General features: G+C 34.9%; 2 protein-coding genes across 4 annotated transcripts; one reads left to right on the top strand and one right to left on the bottom strand.

Annotated features, from left to right (window-relative positions):
• Positions 1-3,532: 3,532 nt before the first annotated feature.
• Positions 3,533-9,345, top strand: LOC18050365 (beta-glucosidase 42). The gene is made up of 13 exons (XM_006448472.2): positions 3,533-3,706; positions 4,402-4,468; positions 4,731-4,789; positions 5,271-5,346; positions 5,521-5,595; positions 5,663-5,750; positions 6,102-6,327; positions 6,750-6,865; positions 7,891-8,105; positions 8,185-8,219; positions 8,307-8,409; positions 8,736-8,844; positions 8,992-9,345. Exons 1-13 carry the CDS (start codon positions 3,593-3,595, stop codon positions 9,185-9,187), a joined length of 1,479 nt encoding a protein of 492 aa, XP_006448535.1. The 5' UTR covers positions 3,533-3,592; the 3' UTR covers positions 9,188-9,345.
• Positions 9,346-11,594: 2,249 nt separating this feature from the next.
• On the bottom strand, positions 11,595-23,196 carry LOC18050363 (sister chromatid cohesion 1 protein 4). 3 transcript variants are annotated; one of them, XM_024191947.1, is made up of 16 exons: positions 22,466-23,195; positions 20,729-20,990; positions 20,256-20,353; positions 20,101-20,150; positions 19,605-19,651; positions 18,698-18,809; positions 18,246-18,576; positions 17,664-17,930; positions 17,128-17,571; positions 16,826-16,970; positions 16,219-16,355; positions 14,648-15,684; positions 13,824-13,857; positions 13,282-13,390; positions 12,422-12,551; positions 11,595-11,997 (listed from the first exon to the last, which is right to left on the bottom strand). In XM_024191947.1, the coding sequence occupies exons 1-16, from the start codon at positions 22,587-22,589 to the stop codon at positions 11,899-11,901; spliced, it is 3,426 nt and encodes a 1,141-aa protein (XP_024047715.1). In that variant the 5' UTR covers positions 22,590-23,195; the 3' UTR covers positions 11,595-11,898. The 3 variants fall into 3 exon arrangements, with proteins under 3 accessions (XP_024047715.1, XP_006448531.1, XP_024047716.1); XM_006448468.2 differs by having other exon boundaries at positions 17,664-18,576; XM_024191948.1 differs by lacking the exons at positions 11,595-11,997; positions 12,422-12,551; positions 13,824-13,857 and having other exon boundaries at positions 13,297-13,390; positions 17,664-18,576; positions 22,466-23,196.
• Between the last annotated feature and the right edge of the window lie 56 nt (positions 23,197-23,252).

The raw sequence follows: 23,252 nt of genomic DNA, 5'->3' as shown, positions 1-23,252 counted from the left end.
CATATTTCTTTGTTTAAGTGATTATGAAGTCAAGAAGATATGGTTTGTCAGGCCACAGAATAAGGCAGGACAAACTAAATTTTTGCGGGCATGTGAACAGAGAGATGATGTACTTTTTTTATTTGCAGCTTGCACTTTCTGCATATGGATGTGCATAGTGAGTAGCCAACATTTTTTGATCTCCTTGATAACTCTAATCTTATTTTATTGTTGATAAAAGATATTTAAACTTGGCTTATATTATGCTGCTTTCAGACTCAACGTGCTGTAACAACTAGCATCTAAAGGTTATTGTCATCTTTACTCCAAATATGGACCTTTTTGACATTATGCTCGTAGATGATTTATTTACTAATTCTGCTGCATCTATTCGATCTTGCTAATGATTTGAATACTTTCTGTACCAGCAGGAAAAACTTTGCATAGCAAAATATGCATCATTGTTTTTATTCTGATTCTTTTTGATAAGAAAAACTTTGTTTCGTTTCCATTGTGCACATTTTGAGTCCAAGATCCTCCGAAGACTTGATTATTGATCTGGTGATGCATTGTTGTTGCGATCAACCCATGTGATTTACAAGTTAATCTTTGTGATGTTACTAATAGAATACAACTTTAATCTGCGACTAGATATTTTTAGAAATATGTAGAAAGATTAATATAACCTTGTGAGCTAAAAAAGAAAGGGGAATCTGATTATGTGAGAGCTTTTGATAAGGTTTGGATGAAACATGTTGGTTTTAACTTTTAAGAAGATCAAAGGCGGCCAATGCTGCATGCTGTTCACATGAAGTTGAGGAATCAGACAAAATAATAAAGTATGTAATTCTGGAATGCACTATCAATGGCAATAACGCCCTCCAAGACTAAGAGCTCTCTTTAAAGAATGTCTTTGTAACTTGCACTCTTCATTTCAATTCAGAAAATTGATCGAGATTCAAGAAGAACAGATACATAAAAGCAAGTACGCATCTATGAGCAAATAATATTTCCACCCACCGCATCAGAAGTTCCAAAGGATTCCATGGCATTTCGCTTGTCTTCCATCTCTATGCATCATCTAATATATTTATCTCATCACTGTTCATGAAATAAATACAACAATCTCATTTAAACGACATAAGACATTCAAAAAAAAAATAAATTAGTCAGATGAAAAATCTGAAAATAAAAAATAAAGTTTGTTAATATTAAATAAACAAATGAACATTAGTTGAAAGAAGAGATAAATAATTAATTAAGATTATTCTTGGATTATGACAACAACCAATACCATGAACAAGAAGTTAATATGATCTAGCTTACTCTTGCGTTTTGCTTATTTAATTATGTATTGTTTTCATGATAAATATAGTTTATGATAACAAATGGTATGTAATTAAGAATAATCCATGATAAGTGGTAAAAGTTATGAATTTCACTTAAAAAAAACTTACTAGACCCTCAAATAGTCTAATCTTATATATATATATATATATATATATGTTCCAATCTGAAATTTTAAAGTATAAAAACGTGCAAGAAAACATATAAATTGTGTGATTTAAGTATTTTAAATTTTAAATTATTAAAATTCTATTATATATATATATATATATATATTGAGAGAGAGTGGTGACATGTCATTTTATGGGCTCAATATATAAACCGAATTTGTCCAATATTTGGAGCAAAGATATTTTCTCAAGGGCAACAAATGCTCTTGAGGAAACATGAACTTCTTTCCACTGGTGGGTAAAACGATAATTATTATTACTTTAAACATAATTAACTAAACACGGTCTTTTCGACCGTGTATTATTAAAACTAGTTGGTGGGTCAATCAATTTTACTTTGAAATATGGAATGGACAAAAGAATAGACACTTGGCATAGTGCTCCCACAAGTCGCATCATCTCCCATAAAAAATCCGCTTGTCATTTCCGAGGAAACGTTCTGATGGGGACACGTGGAGATCACTAGACTGCAAATTGATTATGCTGAAGGGGGATTTCGCTATGCCTGTCACACTCAAAGCCAAAAGCAGCGGCAATAGTGGTAAGATTTTGCTAATCTCGCACATGCCACTCACCTTAAAGTCAAGATTTTCATGTTACTTCCCATCTTTTTTAACTTAAATAATCAACCCCATATAATGATTTTATTAAATAACTTACATTTAAATACTTTCAAGAATTATCCTTCCAATCTCCCTCCTTTGCCGGTTCAACGGGGTTTCAATGCCCTTTTTTTTTTTTTTCCCTTAAAAATATTATTTTATTCTTTAAAAATTTTACAAGCTTACTAGAAGTCTAGAACAGATAATTTCTCTTAGAAAAAAAAAAGTTCAAAATTAAAATTGTGAACCACTCTTGCCATTTGACACAAATGGGCCAGCATTGTCTCCTCTTCAATATGTATGCCTATGCCTACGAAAATATTCACCAATAATGATACTATTGTAATTTATGAGAACACTAGAAGACAAAGATTTATTTATTTTTGAATAAAAACCGAAAACTAAAATAAATATCAAAAGGTAATAATAATTCTCTAGCCTTCTTATTTTTTTTTTAATTCTAAACCATTCTAGAAAAATTATTGGTTGGACGAGTTTTTAATGTTATATTGGGAAATTTTTAATCTCCTTCATATAGTAATTAGTAATTGACATGAATTTGTCTTGAAATGAATTCCAAAAGAACCAAAAAACCCAAATAAAAAAAAAAGAGAAAAGCAAATTAGATATAGTGTTATGTTTGTTAATTGGGTAATTTTTAAAAACCTCTCCTGAGGTTTGGGTTTGTTCCAAGTAGATAGCGAGAATTTGTTTATTTGTAAAAAATTCTCTACCGTCAATTAATTTTAACATTGACCGTTAGTTGACTGTGCAAAGATAATATTATTCTTAACAATATTTTATAGACGGAAATAACTAAAAAAAAACTAAAATTATTTGCTATTTTACCCTCTTTAAATTATTGATATTTTCTTAAAGTTCCTACAAAAAAGATAAAATTAAAAACTTAAAAAATTCTCTTTAAATTATTGATATTTCCTTAAAGTTCCTATAAGAAAGATAAAATTAAAAACTTGAAAATGAAATAGTCATAATTTTTACCTATGATATTGTAAATCTTTAGAATTGACAAAGATAAAATTGTCAAAAAATAAAATTTTTGTTTTTCGCTCCAATAATTTTAATTTTTTTTTTAGTTATGTCAGTTTACAAACTATTGTTAAGGGCAATATTATCTTTGCATAATCAACTAACGGTCAATATTAAAATTAACTAATGGTAAAAGACTTTTTATAAATAAATAAATTCTCACCATCTACTTACAACAAGCCCAAACCTCTTGATAGATTTTTAAAAATTACCCTTGTTAATTTTACCACTTACGAGTCACACTCTTTGAAAATTCTGTTCTTTGTCTGTTACGACAGAGTTGAGGTACCGTTATCAGCACAACTTCTAATGCGCACACACACACGTGTATGTATCTATATACACACACACACACACACACATTAATATCACGCGCCTATTTACTCTGTTGTGTTGCAACTGATCACCTTGCGTAGATTGATTTTGAGGGAGAAGGAAACAAAAATGGTGAAGAAAGAGGAGTTGTTGAAGGAATATGAACAAGTTGAACCAACAAATGTGTCTAAAACTCATTTCCCTCCAAACTTTGTCTTTGGAGTTGCCACTTCTGCCTATCAGGTCCGTTCCTTATTCAATTCTTTCAATTTATGCTCTGGGTATTTCATTTCGCTTTCCTTTTTCTGGTTTGCATGCACATAATGAGGTTCATTTCTCCTGTTCTTATCTGCTTTTTTTTTTTCCAATTTTTTTTCTTTTTTTTTGTCAAAACATTTATCTTTGCAATGCATGCACACGTTAGTTTCATTTGTTAGAAATCTAATGTTCTTTAATCTGGTTATCTGTGGTCTGTACTAGTTCTTTTACAGAACAATTTTTTTCCCTTTTTGGTAATGTATTTTTGAGTGAGTGGTTATGCCCTGTAATTCAAGGGTATAAATATAGACTTATTTTTCTTAATTGCTAGCGGCTCCAATATTTATTTTATATTTGTATCTGTTTGCCAGAATTAGCTACATTGCTGTAACCTACAATTTATACTTGATATATTAAAAGATATACATGTGATTTGGTGAGATATACACGAGTTTATGATTTGGAAATTGTATAACAAAAGGAAACAATCAATAAGAGACAATAGAAAGAGACTAGAGTATATATTTGCTCTTGTTGCAGCTTATGAATGTCTAAATTTTCTTATGAAAAGAATCATTAAGGACATCTTATAATACATGCCCCTATAGACCTCTTGGTACACCCCAAAGAGTTTACTATAAACATTTCAAGTTAAAGTTTGTCTTTTTGCTTATTTACAGATTGAAGGAGCCTGCGAAGAGGGTAATAGAGGTGCTAGCATATGGGATGATTTTACACACACTGAAGGTTTCAGATCTTTTTTCCTTTTTCTCCCTTTCTCTTTTTTCCCCCCCTTTTATTTAACGTGAACAATCTTTTCATATAATTAATCCATTTCCCCTCAATCAATGTGGTCATAGTTGAAGTTGAGCCTGGTTATTGGACTTTGAATATTAAAGTTAACATAAGCTTTTGGCATTTTATCCATTTCACTCCAATCAATTTGATCAAATATGATTTTTAGCTTGGCTATTAAATTTAGTTTGCTTTTCCTATTTTCTTTTATTAGGTAAAATTATTGACAAAAGCAATGGTGATGTGGCGGTGGATCATTATCATAGATACAAGGTCAGTACTAAAGTTAATAGCCGTGATGTTTATTTCTGCAAACTTCTAAATCTGTTTGATTCTTCTGCCATCAGGATATTTTAGGGTGGGGAGGGGCCTGTGAGCAAAACTATCTGTTTTTGTATATCTATGTCACGACTTTCCTTTGAAGAGTATTCTTATCTTTGTCTTGATTATAATTATCTGAATAATAGCCTGTTTTGCTGTTCCTTTCTCTATGATGGACTGAGATAACTGAAAAGTGGCCTTTAATTCCAAACTTTTTGTGGAGACATCTTTTGAAGCTGAAAGATGTTTAATTTGGACTTTATCAGTGCATCTCAGATTTGTTATTGTTGTTAAGTTATTTAACCGTCCAATATTAGCTTCTAAGCTGAAAGATGTTTAATTTGGACATTATCAGTGCATATCAGATTTGTTATTGTTGTTAAGTTATTTAACCGTCCAATATTAGCTTCTAAACTGAGTTGGTGATAAACAGGAAGATATCGACCTCATAGCAAAGTTGGGATTTGATGCTTATAGGTTTTCCATATCATGGTCTCGCATCTTCCCTGGTATGCCCTCCTACTAATTTCAATTTTTTTTCCTCTATGAAGAAACTTTAACTATTACTTTGGGATGAAGCTTACATACACTGTGCATTCTATTGAGTAATAAATACCTATGATGTTGCTTGCTTAACGATTATTACAAACGGACTTGATGTACTTTGTTTTCTGCTTTTGCAGATGGTTTAGGAACCAAAATAAACATGGAAGGGATCACTTTCTACAACAATATCATTGATGCTCTTCTTCAAAAGGGTATGAAACAATTTGATTCCCTTCCAGTTGCAGCAGCTATACATATTAAATATCTTTGTTTTCGTAGGTATTCAGCCTTATGTAACATTGTACCATTGGGATCTTCCTTTGCATCTTCATGAGTCAATGGGTGGGTGGTTAAATAAGGAAATAGTGTAAGTATTATGCCACCATTAAATTCTCCAGTTGCAAATACTTTGATTCTACAATTTTTTTTTCAAATTTCAGCTCCTTTTCATATAACAAAATGAGTCATTTATTACTTGTCTTGTAATCAATTTCTATCATGGCCTTTTTGGGGGTGAGAATGTAGTAATCCATTGTAATTTATGGTATTGTGTGTTCCACAACTCTCTGTCTCAATTATTCGATGAGGAAAAGTTCCTTGCTAATTTATTTTAATTGGTTTGGTGCCTTATAAGATTTGCATATGTTAACAACCATTATGGAATTCCATTTATTACTGATTAATGATCCTTGTGGCTTTATGTCTGGGAAATCTCCAGAAAATATTTTGAAATTTATGCAGATACTTGCTTTGCAAGTTTTGGCGATAGAGTAAAGAATTGGATTACAATAAATGAGCCCCTACAAACTGCGGTTAATGGGTATTGTACTGGGATATTTGCTCCTGGAAGACATCAGCATTCATCAACAGAGCCATATTTGGTTGCTCACCACCAGATCTTGGCCCATGCTGCAGCATTTTCATTATACCAAAGAAAGTATAAGGTATACGTAGATATGATTTTTGTCGCTTGAGTTTTGGCTGCATTGCTTTTAGGTCAGGACCTTAAAGAATACCTCTAGTCCTACATTTTTCCACACAAAAAAACAATTGGAAATCCAGAATAATTAGTGATCACAGTACCAATTTGACATTGCATTGTTTAATTTAGGAACAGCAAAGTTTCCTTATCTTCGGTATAGTTCATGATGGTCCCAGGATTGCCAAATCCACTATTGTTACAACTGGCTCTTCACTAGCTATGCTCTAATACATCTGTGTTCATTGGATATAGATTTTCTACGCATGAATATAAGTGATGAACTAATGAAAGTTTCATTAGTACCTCCTTGGAAAGAAATAATTTTCTGTTAATCTCGATAATTAGATTTATGACATTTTGTTACTGCACTACTTACTGTTCCAGGATAAGCAAGGGGGAAACATAGGGTTGGTGGTAGATTGTGAATGGGCTGAGGCTAATTCAGATAAAATTGAAGATAAATCTGCAGCAGCAAGGCGCCTTGATTTCCAGATTGGATGGTACTGCTTGAAATACTCAGTAAATGTTATTTCCTTGAATTAGTTAATTAATGGTGTTGTTTGGATAATTTGGTGCAAAAATAAAACTTATATTTCGCCAAGTCTGATTCTTTAAATTGCAAATCATTCCATCTCTTCTTTTTTACAATGCAAATATTTATATTTGAGCTGGTGGCACATCTCCGTTTTGTTTTCCTTTTAAAAAAAAAAAAAACTCATTCACTGTCGGATTTTGTGAATCTTTGGTGGTAATGTTATTATATGAAAATGTGTTCGTCTTTTATCTCTCTCTCTCTTGCATGCACAGAGGTCATGCTATTCAAATACAAAAATGTGCATGACAAATAAAGCATCCTCAGAGTTGATCTGAAAATGATTCTCATAACTTTTCAGTTGCAGTCAAACGTGAGAGCTCCATATAACTGGAGTCTCTCTTGGATTGTGAAGTTAATCATTAGATGTTCACAGGTCCGCACTAGTTGATTATGAACGAAAGAGAAAGTTTACTTTTCAAACTAACCTCTTGAATATGTTGCTCATCATTAAAATGCATGGAATGTGAAGGCTTGAACCATGGCACAATGTAGAATCTACTGTTATGATTGTGATCGGTCATACTGCCTGTATATTGTATATTTCACACCATATTCACACTCTAATTATCTATGAATTTATAGATTGCTGCAACACAGCCTAATTATATGTTTTAGTATGCGGTACTCTACTAAGAAGTAAACATGAAGGAATAACTCCTTGCTAAACCCTTCTGATGGAGGAAATACTTGCTGGAAAAAACAAGTTTTATGGTTGCATAAGCTGGTTCTGTGGCTTAAGGCTAGCATATTCATTTCCATATCTTCAAACCACACTCATGTAGTGCTTGGCAGCTGTTGGTGCTAGGTCTTATCCACCCAAACCAGCTGCAGTTTTTTCTGTGATAGGCAGATGGTTCATATCGGTATATTTATTTTAGAAAATGTCTGTTTTTATTATTTTGGAACCCTTTCACTCCGTTTTCCATATAGGTACTTGCATCCAATATATTATGGAGACTATCCAGAAGTTATGCGCAACAATTTAGGAGATCAGCTTCCCAAGTTCATGCAGAAAGATAAGGAGTTGGTAAGGAACTCACTGGACTTTGTTGGCCTAAACCACTATACTTCAAGGTTTATTGCTCATGCAACAAAAAGCCCGGAGGAAGGCAGTTTCTATGAAGCACAAGAGATGGAGAGACTTGGTATAACTGTAGCAAGCTATTTATTGAGTTTTCATGGCAAATTTAATATTTTTTTAATTAATTTTTTGCTTCTTATCAGTCGAATGGGAAGGAGGCGAGGTAATCGGTGAGAAGGTCCAGCTCTAACTCTCTCTCTCTCTACTTTGCTCTCACTAATCTTATAGGTGGTTTTCATTGTGCTGAAAGATTTTATGAATGCAGGCAGCATCCGAATGGCTTTATGTTGTTCCATGGGGCCTTCGGAAGGTTCTTAATTACATAGCTAAAACATACAATAACCCACCGATATATGTTACAGAAAATGGTATGTGCATAAACTTTTCCGTTGAAGTAATACTAATAATAGGTTTGCAATTTCAGTTTTTAAATCGAATCAATGAAAAATGAAAAAATAGTTCCAAATGATTAATGATGGGATTTGATGAAGGAAATAACATGTATGAACACACTGATTATTTCTTCACCGGTGGAGATCTCAAAGTCGGGAATTTGTACTTTGAATCTGAAATGTAATTATCGCATGTGTCAGCTGTACTCAAGCTAGTAAAACATTGATCATACTAAACCATATTATGTGTGTATTGGCTTTCTTTCATTTCCACTGAGTACTTATTGACCTCCTTGTATAAGGTATGGATGATGAAGAGAATGACAGTTCCCCACTCCATGAGATGCTAGATGACAAACTGAGAGTTAGGTATTTTAAGGGATACCTTTCTGCAGTTGCCCAGGCAATCAAGTGAGTTAAATAACTGGTTTATGTCTATATCATTTTTTAAAAAAAATTTCAGGCTTCCTCCCTTGTGTAAGTAGTTTGTATGTTATCAAATGTGCAATTGTTGTTGGGGGTAATTCTACTTATTGTTTTATCTGTTTATATGTGCAGGGATGGGGCAGATGTGAGGGGCTACTTCGTATGGTCATTACTGGACAATTTTGAGTGGGCGCAAGGATATACCAAACGTTTTGGTTTGGTTTATGTTGATTACAAGAACGGGCTAGTTCGGCACCCAAAATCTTCTGCTTATTGGTTCATGCGGTTCTTGAAAGGCAATGAAGAGAAAAATGGCAAAGAAGAGTGAGCACTTATAGCAATGCCAGGAGCCTTTATTATTTCATCATGTTAAATGTAGCTTACAAAATTACCTCGCCCTCGATTGATTTCCCAAATAGACCTGTGGCCGGCTGTGGTTTTCGTAAAAAGAAATTTTATCCTGCGTGTTAATTTGACTTTCTAAAACTTTTATGCTTTGGAGTTGTTTGCCTTCATTCTTGGATATTTCAGTTGTTTAGCTCTGTTGAGAAACAGTTCCAGAATGTTCAATGATTTGGGTTGGGTACATGTGTGCTGGCAGCAGAATGCCCAAAGTGTTTGCAGTCTCTACTACAATCGGCTTAAACGATGGATCCACAATTACATCTGTTTTCATGTTTGTTTAATCACTATTTAGCATTTACCTGGTGGCTTTTTTTTTTTTTTTTCTGAAAAGTGGTGGCTTAGGGCTCGTTTGGTATTGTTTCTGAATTTGTATTTTTTGAGAATAAAAATGAAAATGAAAATGGTGTTTTGCAGTTGCTGTATTTTGAATTTAAATATACGTCTGGTATCATTTTATGTATCCTATATTTTAAAACTGAAAATAAGAATATGCGTTTGGTAGACACAGTTGAAAATGATAAAACAAAAAATATGCGTTTGGTAATTTTTTTTCAAAAATAGTTTTTACTAAGTATTTACATTATATTTGTAGTCATAAAATAATTTTTTAATAATAAATAAATTTATTATTAAAAAATTACATGATGATAAAATTTTAGAATTAACATTAATTAAAAAAAAGTCTGATAATAAACTGAAAGCATGCATGGTATGAACTAGAGTTAGTGCAATTTAACATGAAACTTGCTCGTGCAAAATTATTTTATATAGCATTTGCAGTTTCAATTTCCAATTCCAAGGTTCTGATTCAATGCTCCCAAACACAGCAATAAATGTAAATCCAATTACACATCTTCTTGGAACAACTTTTTGTGAAGTATGTGCCAATTTTATTTTTTTTAGAATATTCATTCTGAAAACACATTAGACACGGAATTAGAAGCTGTTTAACTGCTTTCCAAAAACAATATTTGCTCTGCCAAAAGAAAAAAAAAAAAAAACTACTTCACATTGACTCACCAATCCACTCCTCCACTTTCAATCATAAATTCCACAATATCAATAATCATCAGCACTAGCAGGAAAATTACATTACACGTTCAGCAACTCACATAACAAAGATTCCCAAGCAAATTAAAACCCAATGAATGCCAAATTCGATTGTACGCAATCCAAAGATTTGTTGTATATACAACAAAACACTTAACTGCAACTGCATCGAAGAAGGAGAGTGTCATTCTGATTGTTATCCTCTGTTTGTATATCCAAAATTCATGGCCCCAACGCTTACTTCCTCCAATTCATTTCTGCTCAATACAACACCTCGTTCAAGGCTCATCGTCAAGAACCCAAGATTCAGTGTGTTTGCCAAGAAAGCTGGACTGTTCCCTCCATTTCAGCTTGGCAAGTCGAAGGATGAGAATTCATCTGATGAAAGCTCAAATGGTGATTCCGGCAATTCCAATCATTTTCGCTTCAACTTTGGTAAGGTGCGAGATGTGACATCTTTGATCCCAGTTGTGAGCAGCCCTGGAACTGGGCTGTCATTTGGAACTGGGCAGGCCGGCGTTCGTATTTTGTGGCAACGGCCACGACAGAGAGAGAACGACACACCAAAGGACAGCCGCGGTAGAGACGAAGTTGCAGCGGCGGCAGAGAAAATGTTGTTGGAGGGAGAAAAGGAGAAAGCATTGCTGCCGTGACTAGATCGAGGATGGCCGTGGGGGGGGGGGGGGGGGGTTGACCAGATCGAGAACGATGAGAGGGGGGAGAGGGTTGCTGCCAAAGAGAATGGGTTTTGTTTCTTAATCTATTTTTGAGTTTAGTTTGTAATATTTAGGAAACATGTTAAACACGTTTTCATGTTTGTAGTTATAACACTGGATCTGAATTTGTTTTTTTGTGATTTGTTTTTTGAATCCATCTCACCAAACATATATTACGTTTGTATTATGAAAACAAAAATGAAAACAATGGTTAAAAAATGCTACCAAACGGGCCCTTATTTGATAGACATAAGGTATTCTTTAGTCTAATTTTATGTAATCTTAGTCTCATTTTAATGTAATCATAGGTCCTATTGAAAAGATTGCGAGCAAATATTTCTTAATAGAAGAGAAACTATATAAACTGATTTTACTATGTTACGCCACATTCCTTATTTTTCGTTTAAATTTCTTAACCAGTATCATAACTAAAGATCCATCAACAATGTTACACCATCACAGAATACAAAGTAAATTCCCCTGTTAAAATATAATTTAATAAATACAGAACAGATCTTTTTATTAGAGCCAGCAGGAAATACAAGCATAAACTGTGTAAGTCGATAAACAAATAATTATCATCTTCAATTAAAACTAGTAATATTATACACATATATATACATATAATAATGATCCATTACAACACTTGCTACAATCAACTTTATAATCTGTCCCGCTTGATCCTGCTGTTAAACCTACCAATTACATGAACTAAATAAGGAGATAATTTAGACCAAAGTGAGAAGAAAAAAAAAAAAAAAAGAATCCAGTGATGAAGAGATCATATCTGATCCAGATCAAGCGTCAGCCAAACTACCAACTACATAAATCTTTCCAAAAGTATCTGCTTTTTCCTATGTGTGAGGAATCAGAAGTCCGCTTTCATGAGTTTTGCTCCAGGCTTTATATTAATGTTGTCCAAAGGCCTTGCCTGTTCTACGTGGATGTAATCCTTTGTTTTGAGAACCTGACATTTGGCATAATTTTTTATTAAGCTATGGACCATTTCAAGTTTTTACTAGCATATAAACTTGTTGTGACGCCATAAAGGAGATGAAAATTTGCCAGACAGAATTCATTGACAAACAGAAGTTCAAGAAAAATGAATAATATCATTAAGATGCAACACTCAACAAGGCAGGCAAACGTCAGGAAATAAGAAGAGGCTTGAATTAGCTATGTGGTGACCACACGAGCTGCAGAAACCACCAGTTCTGGAAAATTTTAACCACTATTTGACATTAACACCCCCCCCCCCAAACCCAAAAAAAAAGAGTTAATAAAAAGGGGTGAAATGTGATGTCAGCATACAAGTATGTTACTTTCTTATATGTCTATCCAACAAGAAGATCAAGCACAATTTCAATCCATTAAAATTTCGATCGACATACCAGAGTTTCAAAAAACATCCTTGATGCTTCCTTTCGAGTTTTACCCACTAATAGATGGTCCAGAGCAAGAACCTTCCTTCCTTGTACAGGTTCCCTAACAAATAAAGTTTGCAAATACTTGGAAACAGCCCTACAACAAAGAGTATCAGCAATTGTAAGAATAAAGCCACTTCCTGAAAAAATCAAAGCAAGACGAAAAACGATCATCAACTAGTTGCATTATTAAAATTGCAGGCAGAACAAAATTGTCAACCCCAACGTAGGAACTAATCTATCCAATCATCTTTAACAAGACTAGAGGGAACATATATAACTACAGACCCAGAGGGAACATATATAACTATTTGAGGTTAAATACTAACATGCTATCAAAAGCAGGTTGATTTAAGTAGTCTTGTGTTTAAATCCCCATCATATTAATCCAATTACAAAAACTTGTATTAGTGTTAGTTGTTATGTTTGTAGTTTTGATAGTGTTTACTTCGCATGCCTTGATGTTAATTACAATTTTTGGACACTTAACTATCAGTTGAACCACGGTCAAGTGTTTTTCTGACACTAACTATCACTTCTCAAACAATTAATTTGACACCAATTCTAAGGGAGAAAAAGCTCGCTATGGAGAGCGGGGGGGATGGAGAATGGGCAAGGGAGGCAATGAGCGACCAAGAAATATTTTTCCATATAAATATTTTGAACTGGAGAGAGAGAGAGAGACCAAACAACAGGGTAGGAAATATTCTTCAATAGTAATGATGGTTACTGTCTTTTTTCCCTTTCTATTTAAAAAAAAAAAAAAACACACTTTTGTAATATGTTACACACTGGGAAAACAAACCATGCACATGAAGCATACACACCTGGTGCGGGAAGACCATCCACTATTCTCAAGAACACGAGCATCCTCAGGACACCCATCACCATCATCATAATCTTCAGCTACTTCATCATCATTTACATTCAAAAATTCTGGAAAAGAAAAAATGAAAAACGAAATTAACCAACGGACTCCAGAGCACAAACATACAGAAGAAGCATTTTTAATTTACAATCACAAGGAACTGCACTCTCACAATCCCAAAACACATTTCCAACATTAGCACATCCACAGGCATGTCTATCAGAAATTAGAAGTTATTTCCTTTCCCCAATGGAAAATGAAGCTTCTCAGGTACCACACAGAATGAAAACCTTAAAAAGATATAAAAGGCCAGCTAACCATTGGACTCAGACATTAGTAAGCTATAAGATTGATTTAAAAGGATGTAAAAAAGTACCCAGACAAGAAGTTTCAGACTTTTTAAGTAATTCCTTCCGAAACATTTCATGGGGAGATTTAGCTTTAATAATATGTCACAAAACAAAAAACAATCCAGAAAACAGCAGAGAATAAGAAGCAAACCTGTATCATTGCCAATAGTTACTTCTTCAATTTCCTGCAGCATAGAGCAAAAAGTAATCAAGGCATGCCTCAAAAATTCTGTATGGGCCTACTCAATTCTAACAAGAGTACCAATTATCAGTACCAAAGCAATTGTTACATCAACAAAAAGCAAACTCATACATTCTAGAAATTGCTAATCTCCCTCTAATTTTTCTCCCAAGTGACATCACTGGAATAACAGAACAGAAAGCCAATACTCCCTTTATCTCATAATTTTAGTTTGTCCCAACAACTCAATCTGTATTACTGTCTATTGTAATATACATCGCAGGATTAAGTAAGAAGATTGGTATATATTAGCAACAAATTTGGGAAAACAAAACTTAATTAAAGAGTGTCAATCCCACGGGAAACCAACCAGGATCAATTCTAATGATTTCAGTCACAAAGCAACCTAATACATAGTTAACAGGAAATTTCATTTCATACTAGGAACAGAGAGTACAAATGAAGGTATATTGTGATACTACAAAAGCATGCACATATATTACTGTCACTTCAAGCAGGAAGGATCATACATGCAACCGTACAAGAGACCAGGAAACAACACAAACCATGGAAGATGGTATTTAGGGCACTTGGTTAGATGCTTCCCAGTTTTATCCTTTATATATATAATAAATAAAATACAGAAAAAATGCGAACATAGAAGACAAATATTATGGGAATCTTCATCATGCAAGTTTGAAGAGAAAAAGGAAAGCCCGCAAAACAAATGCAAACACTTTACAAGCATATCCAAAAATAAGAAGTAGATCGACGATCCAACTTACACCACTTACCATTCTTCCATCATCCATCGGGCTCCGTAAATCAACTTGACTTTTTCCATCATCCAATGAAACATTAATTGTGTCTCCACCAAGTTCAACTGGATTTGTAGAATCTATTACCGGTTCTTCACTAAACATATGGTTAGAGGTCGGGTCCTTCCCATTGGGACCCCAGTCCCCAGCCAGTGGTCCATCCTCATTCATAACCTCTAGCCTACTATTGTCACCATTTGCAGCAGCCAGCTCATTGTACCCTCCAGTTTCTAGAGATACACCTTCTTGAGTATTCACTGCGTCAGTAAGTACTGAACGATCTGTTTCAACATCAGCTCCATTTTCAACAGATACACCAACTTTGCCTTCCTCCACCAAGACCCCATCCGTTCCTTTTGCTTCTGTTTCAACTGCAACAATATCTTCAATGTTTCGGTCTATAACTTCTGTGTCTTCAACACCTTTTGCATTGTCCATTTTTGCTACAGACGTGCCCACTTCAACAGGTTGTGCATCCACCTTCAGCTCAGGGGTCAAGCACACGGTATCCACCAGCAGAGAAGCATCTGCAGCGTTTGTTTTATCTCCAGTTGGCTGGTTGCAAACTTCTGCAGAAGCAACGTCAGTCTGAGATGATGTTCCAAACCCATGATTCACAGAGCAAGTAGCCTCCTCAGCAACTTCAACATTTCCTCTGTCAACGTCCATTTCATTTAATTCAGCCAAAGGTTCATTTTGCACTGTTTTAACTACATCAGTATCAGAATTTATATGCCCTTGAGCATCAGTATTTTGAGCACCAAATTGATGGTCAATGCCTTGATGGCTCTCAGTCTGGATAGAAGTCTCAGCAGGTTGCGTATCGCCATTATTTCTGAGAGCCACAGGTTCTTTGCTCCCTTGCTTTCCACCTTCAATTACATTAGGTGCTATAGAGCACCCAATATCATTTGCAATTTCAGAAGAACCATGATCTTTGTCGGTTTCAGAAATACTGATTTTGCTTAGATCATGTGTTTCACAGTGCACACTCGTTAGTTCAGCTGACATACCTGAAAGATTAACCAAAGGCAAACCATTTAGTTATAATGGAGATGTTAAAAGTCCCTTGAAAACCATGTACAAATTAGTACCATCAAAGTGAAGACCAATTCGACACAATGATGTATAAATATAATTGGGGAGTTGATATTCCACAAGAACTTCTGCCTAGATTAATATCACACCACCAAAATCAGATTCCCCATGTTACAAGAGGGATATGTGATTGTCATTAGGTTGAAGAGATGGTAACTCAGTGGAGGTTAAATGGCATAGCTAGGACACAGAGTTTGTATCCCAAGTGACTGGCATCTGATGTGTTATTCGCTAATAGGTGACGTAAGATTAACAAATTAATTACGAAAATAAAATCAACTAACACCTAACACATGGCAACTGGAGAGACGGTGAGGTAGAGAGAGAGAGAGAGAGAGAATCTAATATCAAAAGGAGGAAAGGGAAAAAAACAAATAAAGATCATATTACTTCAATTACAGAAGAAGGCGGCAAGCCAGATTCACTCAAACTTTGACACAATAACTCACCAGTAAATATGGGTTCATTAAAAATATCATCCTCCAAAAACTGCATCTGAATCATCAAAATTTCAGGGCCAGTGCAAGGAGCTTTTTTCCGTATGCGACGTATGTCTTCAGTATTTGTCAACTGTTGACGTATTACACTGCAGAAGGCATAGCAGGAAAACAGATCAGCGATTAATTATAAGATGTGGGTCTAGCATAAACAAGAATTCATAGGAAAAATAGATGAGAACAAGCATGCTTAGATTGATTGCACCATAAAAAAAAATAAATAAATTGGAATGAGAACACCCCACAGTTACTTGAGCGACGTAGTAAAACAAAGCCCAATCAGATCTCTCCTAAGCTAATATAACCAATAGAGTGGTACACTACAGCTCAAATAGCAAAGCCGTCATCATAAATCAGGGAAGCACTCTGCTATACAAGAAGGTGAAGGAAAGAGACCTAATTTTTCTATACTGCCCCAACAGGAAAAAATAATTTCGCTAAAACAAGTTCACAATTCAAATGATGATAAACTTAATTGAAGAGAAGAAGCTGGAGCTAGCGGTTAGTTGATAAGCTTGATAAAATATAGAACGCAACAAACTTGCAAATGAGAACATACTCGCCGTGCAAAACCATGGTATCATCCATAAGAACCTTCCTCTTCAAAGCATTAGTCTGGGATGCAGATCGGGCACGCTTTCTGGATGCAACTTCACGGACAGGTGGCGTGGGCTTCATTTTGAGAACAGAAGATTTCCTTCCCACTGAAGCAAACAATAGTAAAATCAATTCAGCGATTAACACATTTTTATAGAAGGATAACATACATGCCAATACACCTCAAGAATCTTCTAAGTCATAATACACCAGAAATGCATATTTTTATATTTTCTGTAATCAACAAAGAAACAGTTTTGATACCTAAAATTGATGACAACAAATCATCATCATCAGGGATAAACTCTGAATTTCTCTTAGTTCTGTCCACCCCAAAGGATTCGGATGAATTTAAACTCTCCACTGTTATTGTACTCTCTGTGTAACTTCGCTTTTTTCCAGAATTAAGTTTGTTTCCAGCATCAACCCCACCACTCCCAGCTAAGACTTCTTTTTCTGGTGTAGACTCGACTATCAAATCATTTGGTTTGTCGAGAAGGCCCTCTGGTACAGACAGTAGCTTTTCTGGTGCAGGCAAATCAGAAGTAATGGAATTATTTAACTTTTTTAATTCATTATTACTGGCAGTTGCATTGTCCAACGGCTCATCTAATGTTCTGTTATCTTCTTGAATATCTCCACATACAGAAGGCCCTGATATCTGACTTTTCTCAGATTGCATAACGTCTGTCAGATAGCACTCTTCACCTATAGAAAAGTGGATGTTCAAATCAGTAATTTAAAACCTCATGAATGCCAGTAACTTGCATCAATACATGCATAAAATTTACCATACAGACCTTCCACATCAACAGAAGCCTGATTCATTTTAGATCTTTCTGATGAGTGTAGTTCAACACCCAGAGGCTGCAAGTTCTGAGCCACTGAATTATCATGTCCAGGAGATGACATATGAGGTTCACTCACATGGTAGCTGCATGGTTTTAGCACGTTAATACTAACAGATGCCGTCTCTTCATGAGCAACATCATTGTTCGATGTCTTGGGATCCTTAGCGTCCAGACAAGCATGAATATCTGCATCAACAACCACAAGCGAGCCTGATCCTGCAGCATTATCAGAAACCTCAGCATCATTATGAGACTTTTTCTTATTTGACGCTTGATAATCAGCCAGACAGTCTTCTGATACAGGCATATCGGTGCTACCCAGACAAGTTTCAGGATTCAGGTCTTGCATATCACAGGTGACATTAGTGCAATTAAGGGATGCGGCAGTTTTGTCTGAGTTGACTTGTTGGGATTCCCCAGACAGCATGCATGGAACATTTTGCAGATTTTTAAATCTTTTTGAACCATCTAGTGGATTAATGGTCCCTTCTGAACCATCTGGTACAAAAGGCATAGATTTAACAGACTCACCAAGTGATTCTGCTTGTTTGACTGCTGCATCTCTGACATGATAGCCATTCTCCTCAGGGAGCATGCACTGTACGGTATCATGATTAGAATCCTTGTGCAAAGGCCAATCAGCAGTGTGGCCATCCCCATTGTGACAATCAGAATTACTTAGATCATTTACTCTGCTCTCTGTAGCCATCAATTCATTTGAATTTTGATCTTCTGATTCAAAGTGATCATAACTGGCCAGAGCTTTCTGACCACTAGACAAGTTTGGCTCTTGCACCAATCCAGGAGTCGAAGGTGCCTCCGCATACTCAATGGGTTCAGCATCCAAACCAACTCTTTCAAGCTGTTCACAAGGAAAGATATAGCGATGATACCACAATAAAGCATAACCAACTACAAATACACATGCAAGAAATTGATGAAAATGAAACTTGGCCATCATCTATCAAAACATTGAAATCAACCTGATTTGCACCATCATTCACTGTTCTTTCTTCAGAAATTTCACTCATCCGCTCACTTATATTATCTCGTTCCCAATGTGTCGTCGGTTTGACAGATCCCTGAGGATCAGCACTGCAATTAGACAATAAGCTACATCAGAACATTCAATGTTCTAAACATTTTAGAATAAATCAGCATCTTAAGCCACCACAACAACATGCAATTAAAGGTGGAAATATTTTATAATACAATACGGAAATAATATGTACTTTTACAAAATTAAAACTTTAAATTAGCCTTTTTCTATATAATTTGGTCCCTAGTAGTTCTTGTTTGCATAAACTGGCCCCCTCAGACAATAGATTCTACCGCTGTCCCTGCAACCAATTAAGTAATAACCAATCTATCACAAGAATATGCCTGTACTTCACAATTGAGCTATTCAAGCCATCACTCTTTTCAAATCCTAAATCAAACACATGACAAATCTGAAACCTTGATAAACTCTCATCTAAATGGGCTAAACCAAACAGCCATGGACTCTACAAATACAACAGGCAACAGGAAATTTAAAATTGTATTGAGCGTCTGGAAGCAAAATTCACAAATCAGAAAGGTTATTCTTACAGCTGAGTCAACCTAAACAATTACAGTCCCTGATGTAATGAATTAGAACAATTTAGATGTTATAAATGACAGCTTTGTCTACAACAAACAATAAAATCAACTACATTTCTATAACATTGAAAATAGAAAGCAGGAATGATAAGTAAAATATCAATCATTTAGAAAGGCGTTATCAAGAATAAAACCAAATGGCAATGCCCAGACACAAATAATTCACAACAATAATCATAAAATCAGGTATACAAACAAAAGGGTGACTGATGGAGACAAAGAGTGATGCCATAGATATAAGGAGCTTACTCTGAAACTCCATGCCCTGCAGCAGTACCCTTGTCTAATAACAGGTCCTGTTAGTGATTAATAAAAGAAAAAGAATTAAAATATGGCCAACACGGGAAAAAAAAAATCCAAATATTCCAAACAACATTTTAGCGCAAGAAGAAAAACAACCAGCACTCTTCTTTTTAGAGAAAAATTAAAAAAACCATGGATGGGGTGAAGGAGCACAGCTAACAAGAAAAAATTATCAACTGCAAGATACAACTACTATTGTGGGTAGAAAAGTCTGATAAAAATATAAATCCATCACTCCACAGAAGAAAATAGAAAAGGATGAAAAATACAAAATGTTAAGTCAAAGGAATCGCGTGCAAACAACTTAATATGGCTGTTCATCATTGTATCATAAGAAGGGATGCAATTGTGAATTCAGCCACATCTATCAGACTATTTATAACATCTGAACTCAGTTAAGAAGAAGATTTCCAACAATAGATGAAGTATACAAAATAATTACCTCATCAAGGTCCAAACCCATTTGGGAAGCATCACCATCACCAAAACGTTCTAAAAACAATCAACAAAATAATCAATAAAATAATAAAAAATAAAAAGTTTACTAAATGGTTAACCATCAATCCAACCCAGTTGATGACATGCATAAGTCCTTACCATCCAATCCAAATTGTGATGTGGAGTATGCCATGCCATCCATGGTATCTTGAAGAGTGATTTGCTCCCTTGTACTGACGTGATGATCGACATAGTTACTGCAGAACCAATTAGAAGTTAATAAGATATTCCAAGAATGCAGCATGACATAAATTTACCACAAGTATGATTTATCAATATGCCACCCATTATAACATCAATCAGATAAAGTGGGAAGTAAATACATCAGTTACTAGTCAAAATATCTGCCAAAAATCCAGAAAAGGCGCCCAGAAGTAATGCTGGCACGATCAGTATTACATTTTAAATACAAGTCTCTCAATAGGAATGGTTTAAACATGGATTTATAACACCTCCTGGGCAAGCCCTGTCAAAAAACTTGTGTCTTGTGACTACGGTTCAATAGCTATGTTTTAGATCGATGGAAAACACAAAAACTAAGAGTAAATTAAAGAGAAAATTTTGGAACTAACCCCTGAAAAATGTCATTATCTGGCAGCTCAAAATCATCAAGATCAAAAGTCTCTGGTAAGGTGATTGAGTGATACGGGGCAGTTGATTCTTCTGGTGGTAAATCAACGGCAGTGGAGCGAAAAGCTTGCTTTATCTTAAGCAAAGCCTCACTGCAATCATCAAAAAGGTAATTCACCTTTCGAGAATATATCCTCACTACACCAAGCAACAGATGGCTGGACAAACGAAGTGCAATAGGCACATCCGGAAATAGGATAGAGTCTGCTCAAATGGACAAAATTCATTCTATGTTAGATGAACTTAGATGATAGTTTGCAAATAGAAACAAGGACAATAAAGATGTTCAAAGAAGTAGAATTGAAATTTGAAACAAAAATGTGAAACATTAAATGGCTTTCTTTTCTTGGATAACTAAGATCGGATGTGACAATCACCAATAAATGGCAGATTAGGCATAATTAATGACATTATTGTCTTATCATCGCATCAAACCCGTTACTGATAAATACAAATGGTCCCAAAAAGTGATTTCCCTCCCTGAAGTTCCAGGAGGATAAGCTCAAGTGCACATCAACAGAGAAGAAATTATAACTTCAATGAATGCCAAAAGCACCTAGTGTCAAGAGGCAATTAGACGAGAGTGATGGATTGACAAAGGCAAATGAAGGATACAGGAGCAAATTGAAGATTTCAACCCATAGGTCCAATCTGGAAAATAATTAAGCCTAAAGCCATCTCAACTGCAGCGCAGTCATTGGTGCATAACATTGATTTAAAACTTGATGCAATGATTCTTTTTTCTTAATAAGAAACACAAGACAAAGTATATTAATGAGTGTAGATCTGGACATATTGAACCAATAGATGTGTATCTGAATATATATTGCACACTTACAACAATGCTACCAGGCATCTACTATTTCAAAGATCAACCTTCTAAGTTTGTGATACTCAGATAATCTAAGTTCATTAAATATGCACAACTTCAACCAGAATACTTTTTTTTTACAACTTTGACCATCCTGAAATACTGATTATCCATTTTTTTTTTTTTATATTGTACAAGAAAGTTACTTCCTTATATCTAAAAATGTAGTAGCCAGACAATGCCATGTTCTTTTCTCTATAATTTGATTGTGTTACAATATACAGATGCAAATGAAAATTAAAACTAATAAGTATAACGGGAAGAAGCCAACAGCAGTGCACCGTATAAATAGACAAGAGCTTTGAGAAATGAATACATAATATAACAAAAGAGACTGAACTTGCAACACAGGCTCCAATTAGAGCAAAAACAAACATCATTGCACATATAGAGCAGCAGAAGTTTCACGGAAGGGACAAAAAACTAACTAAGAATACATCTGATTGACTTTTTTCTTCTTGTTATCTTATAAATTGTTGTGAAAAAGTAAAAATCACTTGGGCCTTCGGTAGATGGTGTTTCATACAGAAACCACACAAAATTTCCATCTCATCCTTATAAAAAATAGAAAATTTTCCATGGTACATGTCTTCAACATCTTAATTTCAATACAAAAAATCCAACCACTAAAAAGTTCCAATAATTTAGCTTAGCCAAGTCCAGATGCACTCAGTAAGACTATGTGGATAAAAGAAATACCAACAAAAAATTCAAGAACTTGAAGTTTTTAATTATTACTTCAGCAATAAGAAAAGTAAAAAGTGAGGAGACCTTCAAATTTAAAAATAAAATGATAAATATTACTAACCTACAGAGACGCCAATATCGGTATCAGCCACCTGGTTCTTTCGGAGTTTCCTCTCCAAGTGGGCAGCTATCCATATAGTTCCTAAAGGCCCTTTCTTGGCCAAAATAAACTGTGAATAAAACATTTCTCACCCCAGACCCAGAGAAGTCCTAGCTTTCATGCACCAAAATTCACACTGGTAGCTGAAATAAGTACCCAAAAAAGCCCTAATTTAACTACAAACACTAAATTTGAAACTCGTATAAGCTTCCCAATACATAAATACCATGAAAAAAGGCAAACACTTGCAAGTTCAACGAAAGAAACCCTAACTATCTATAGAATGAATTGACCACCAAACCCCTAAAATTCCAATGGTATCCGGAAGAAATTTGAAATTAGATGCATAAACTTCCAAAATAGCAATAAAAGGAAACCCTAACTCTTCATACAACAGAATTTCCCACTGGATGAAGTCAACAATAGCCCCCCAAATTAGCTGCAGAAAAGAAACCCTAATCACTCCAGAGCCAGGAAATTGAACAGCTTCATGTTGACGTAATTTACACAATTTGCCAACTCGCAGGAAACCCTCGAACAGAAACGAAGGAAACGAAAATAAGCTTTGACTTAGCGAGTAGAACGACGACGTTTAGGGAGACTGATATGTATGTAGATCGTGACGGAGGGAGTTGAAATGATTTGAAACAAATCGAAAAAGTGTGAAGCGACTTGCCTTTTTGCGTTGCCTCAATATATTTTTTTAAAAAAAAATGTTTCGACATTTTTCAAGTTTGTGTGCTGTGAT

This window comes from Citrus clementina, unplaced genomic scaffold (assembly GCF_000493195.1).
Source record: "Citrus clementina cultivar Clemenules unplaced genomic scaffold, Citrus_clementina_v1.0 scaffold_2, whole genome shotgun sequence".
NCBI classification, from domain to species: domain Eukaryota; kingdom Viridiplantae; phylum Streptophyta; class Magnoliopsida; order Sapindales; family Rutaceae; genus Citrus; species Citrus x clementina.
Note: the sequence above shows the minus strand (reverse complement) of the source record. Positions and strands in the feature narration are given on the sequence as shown.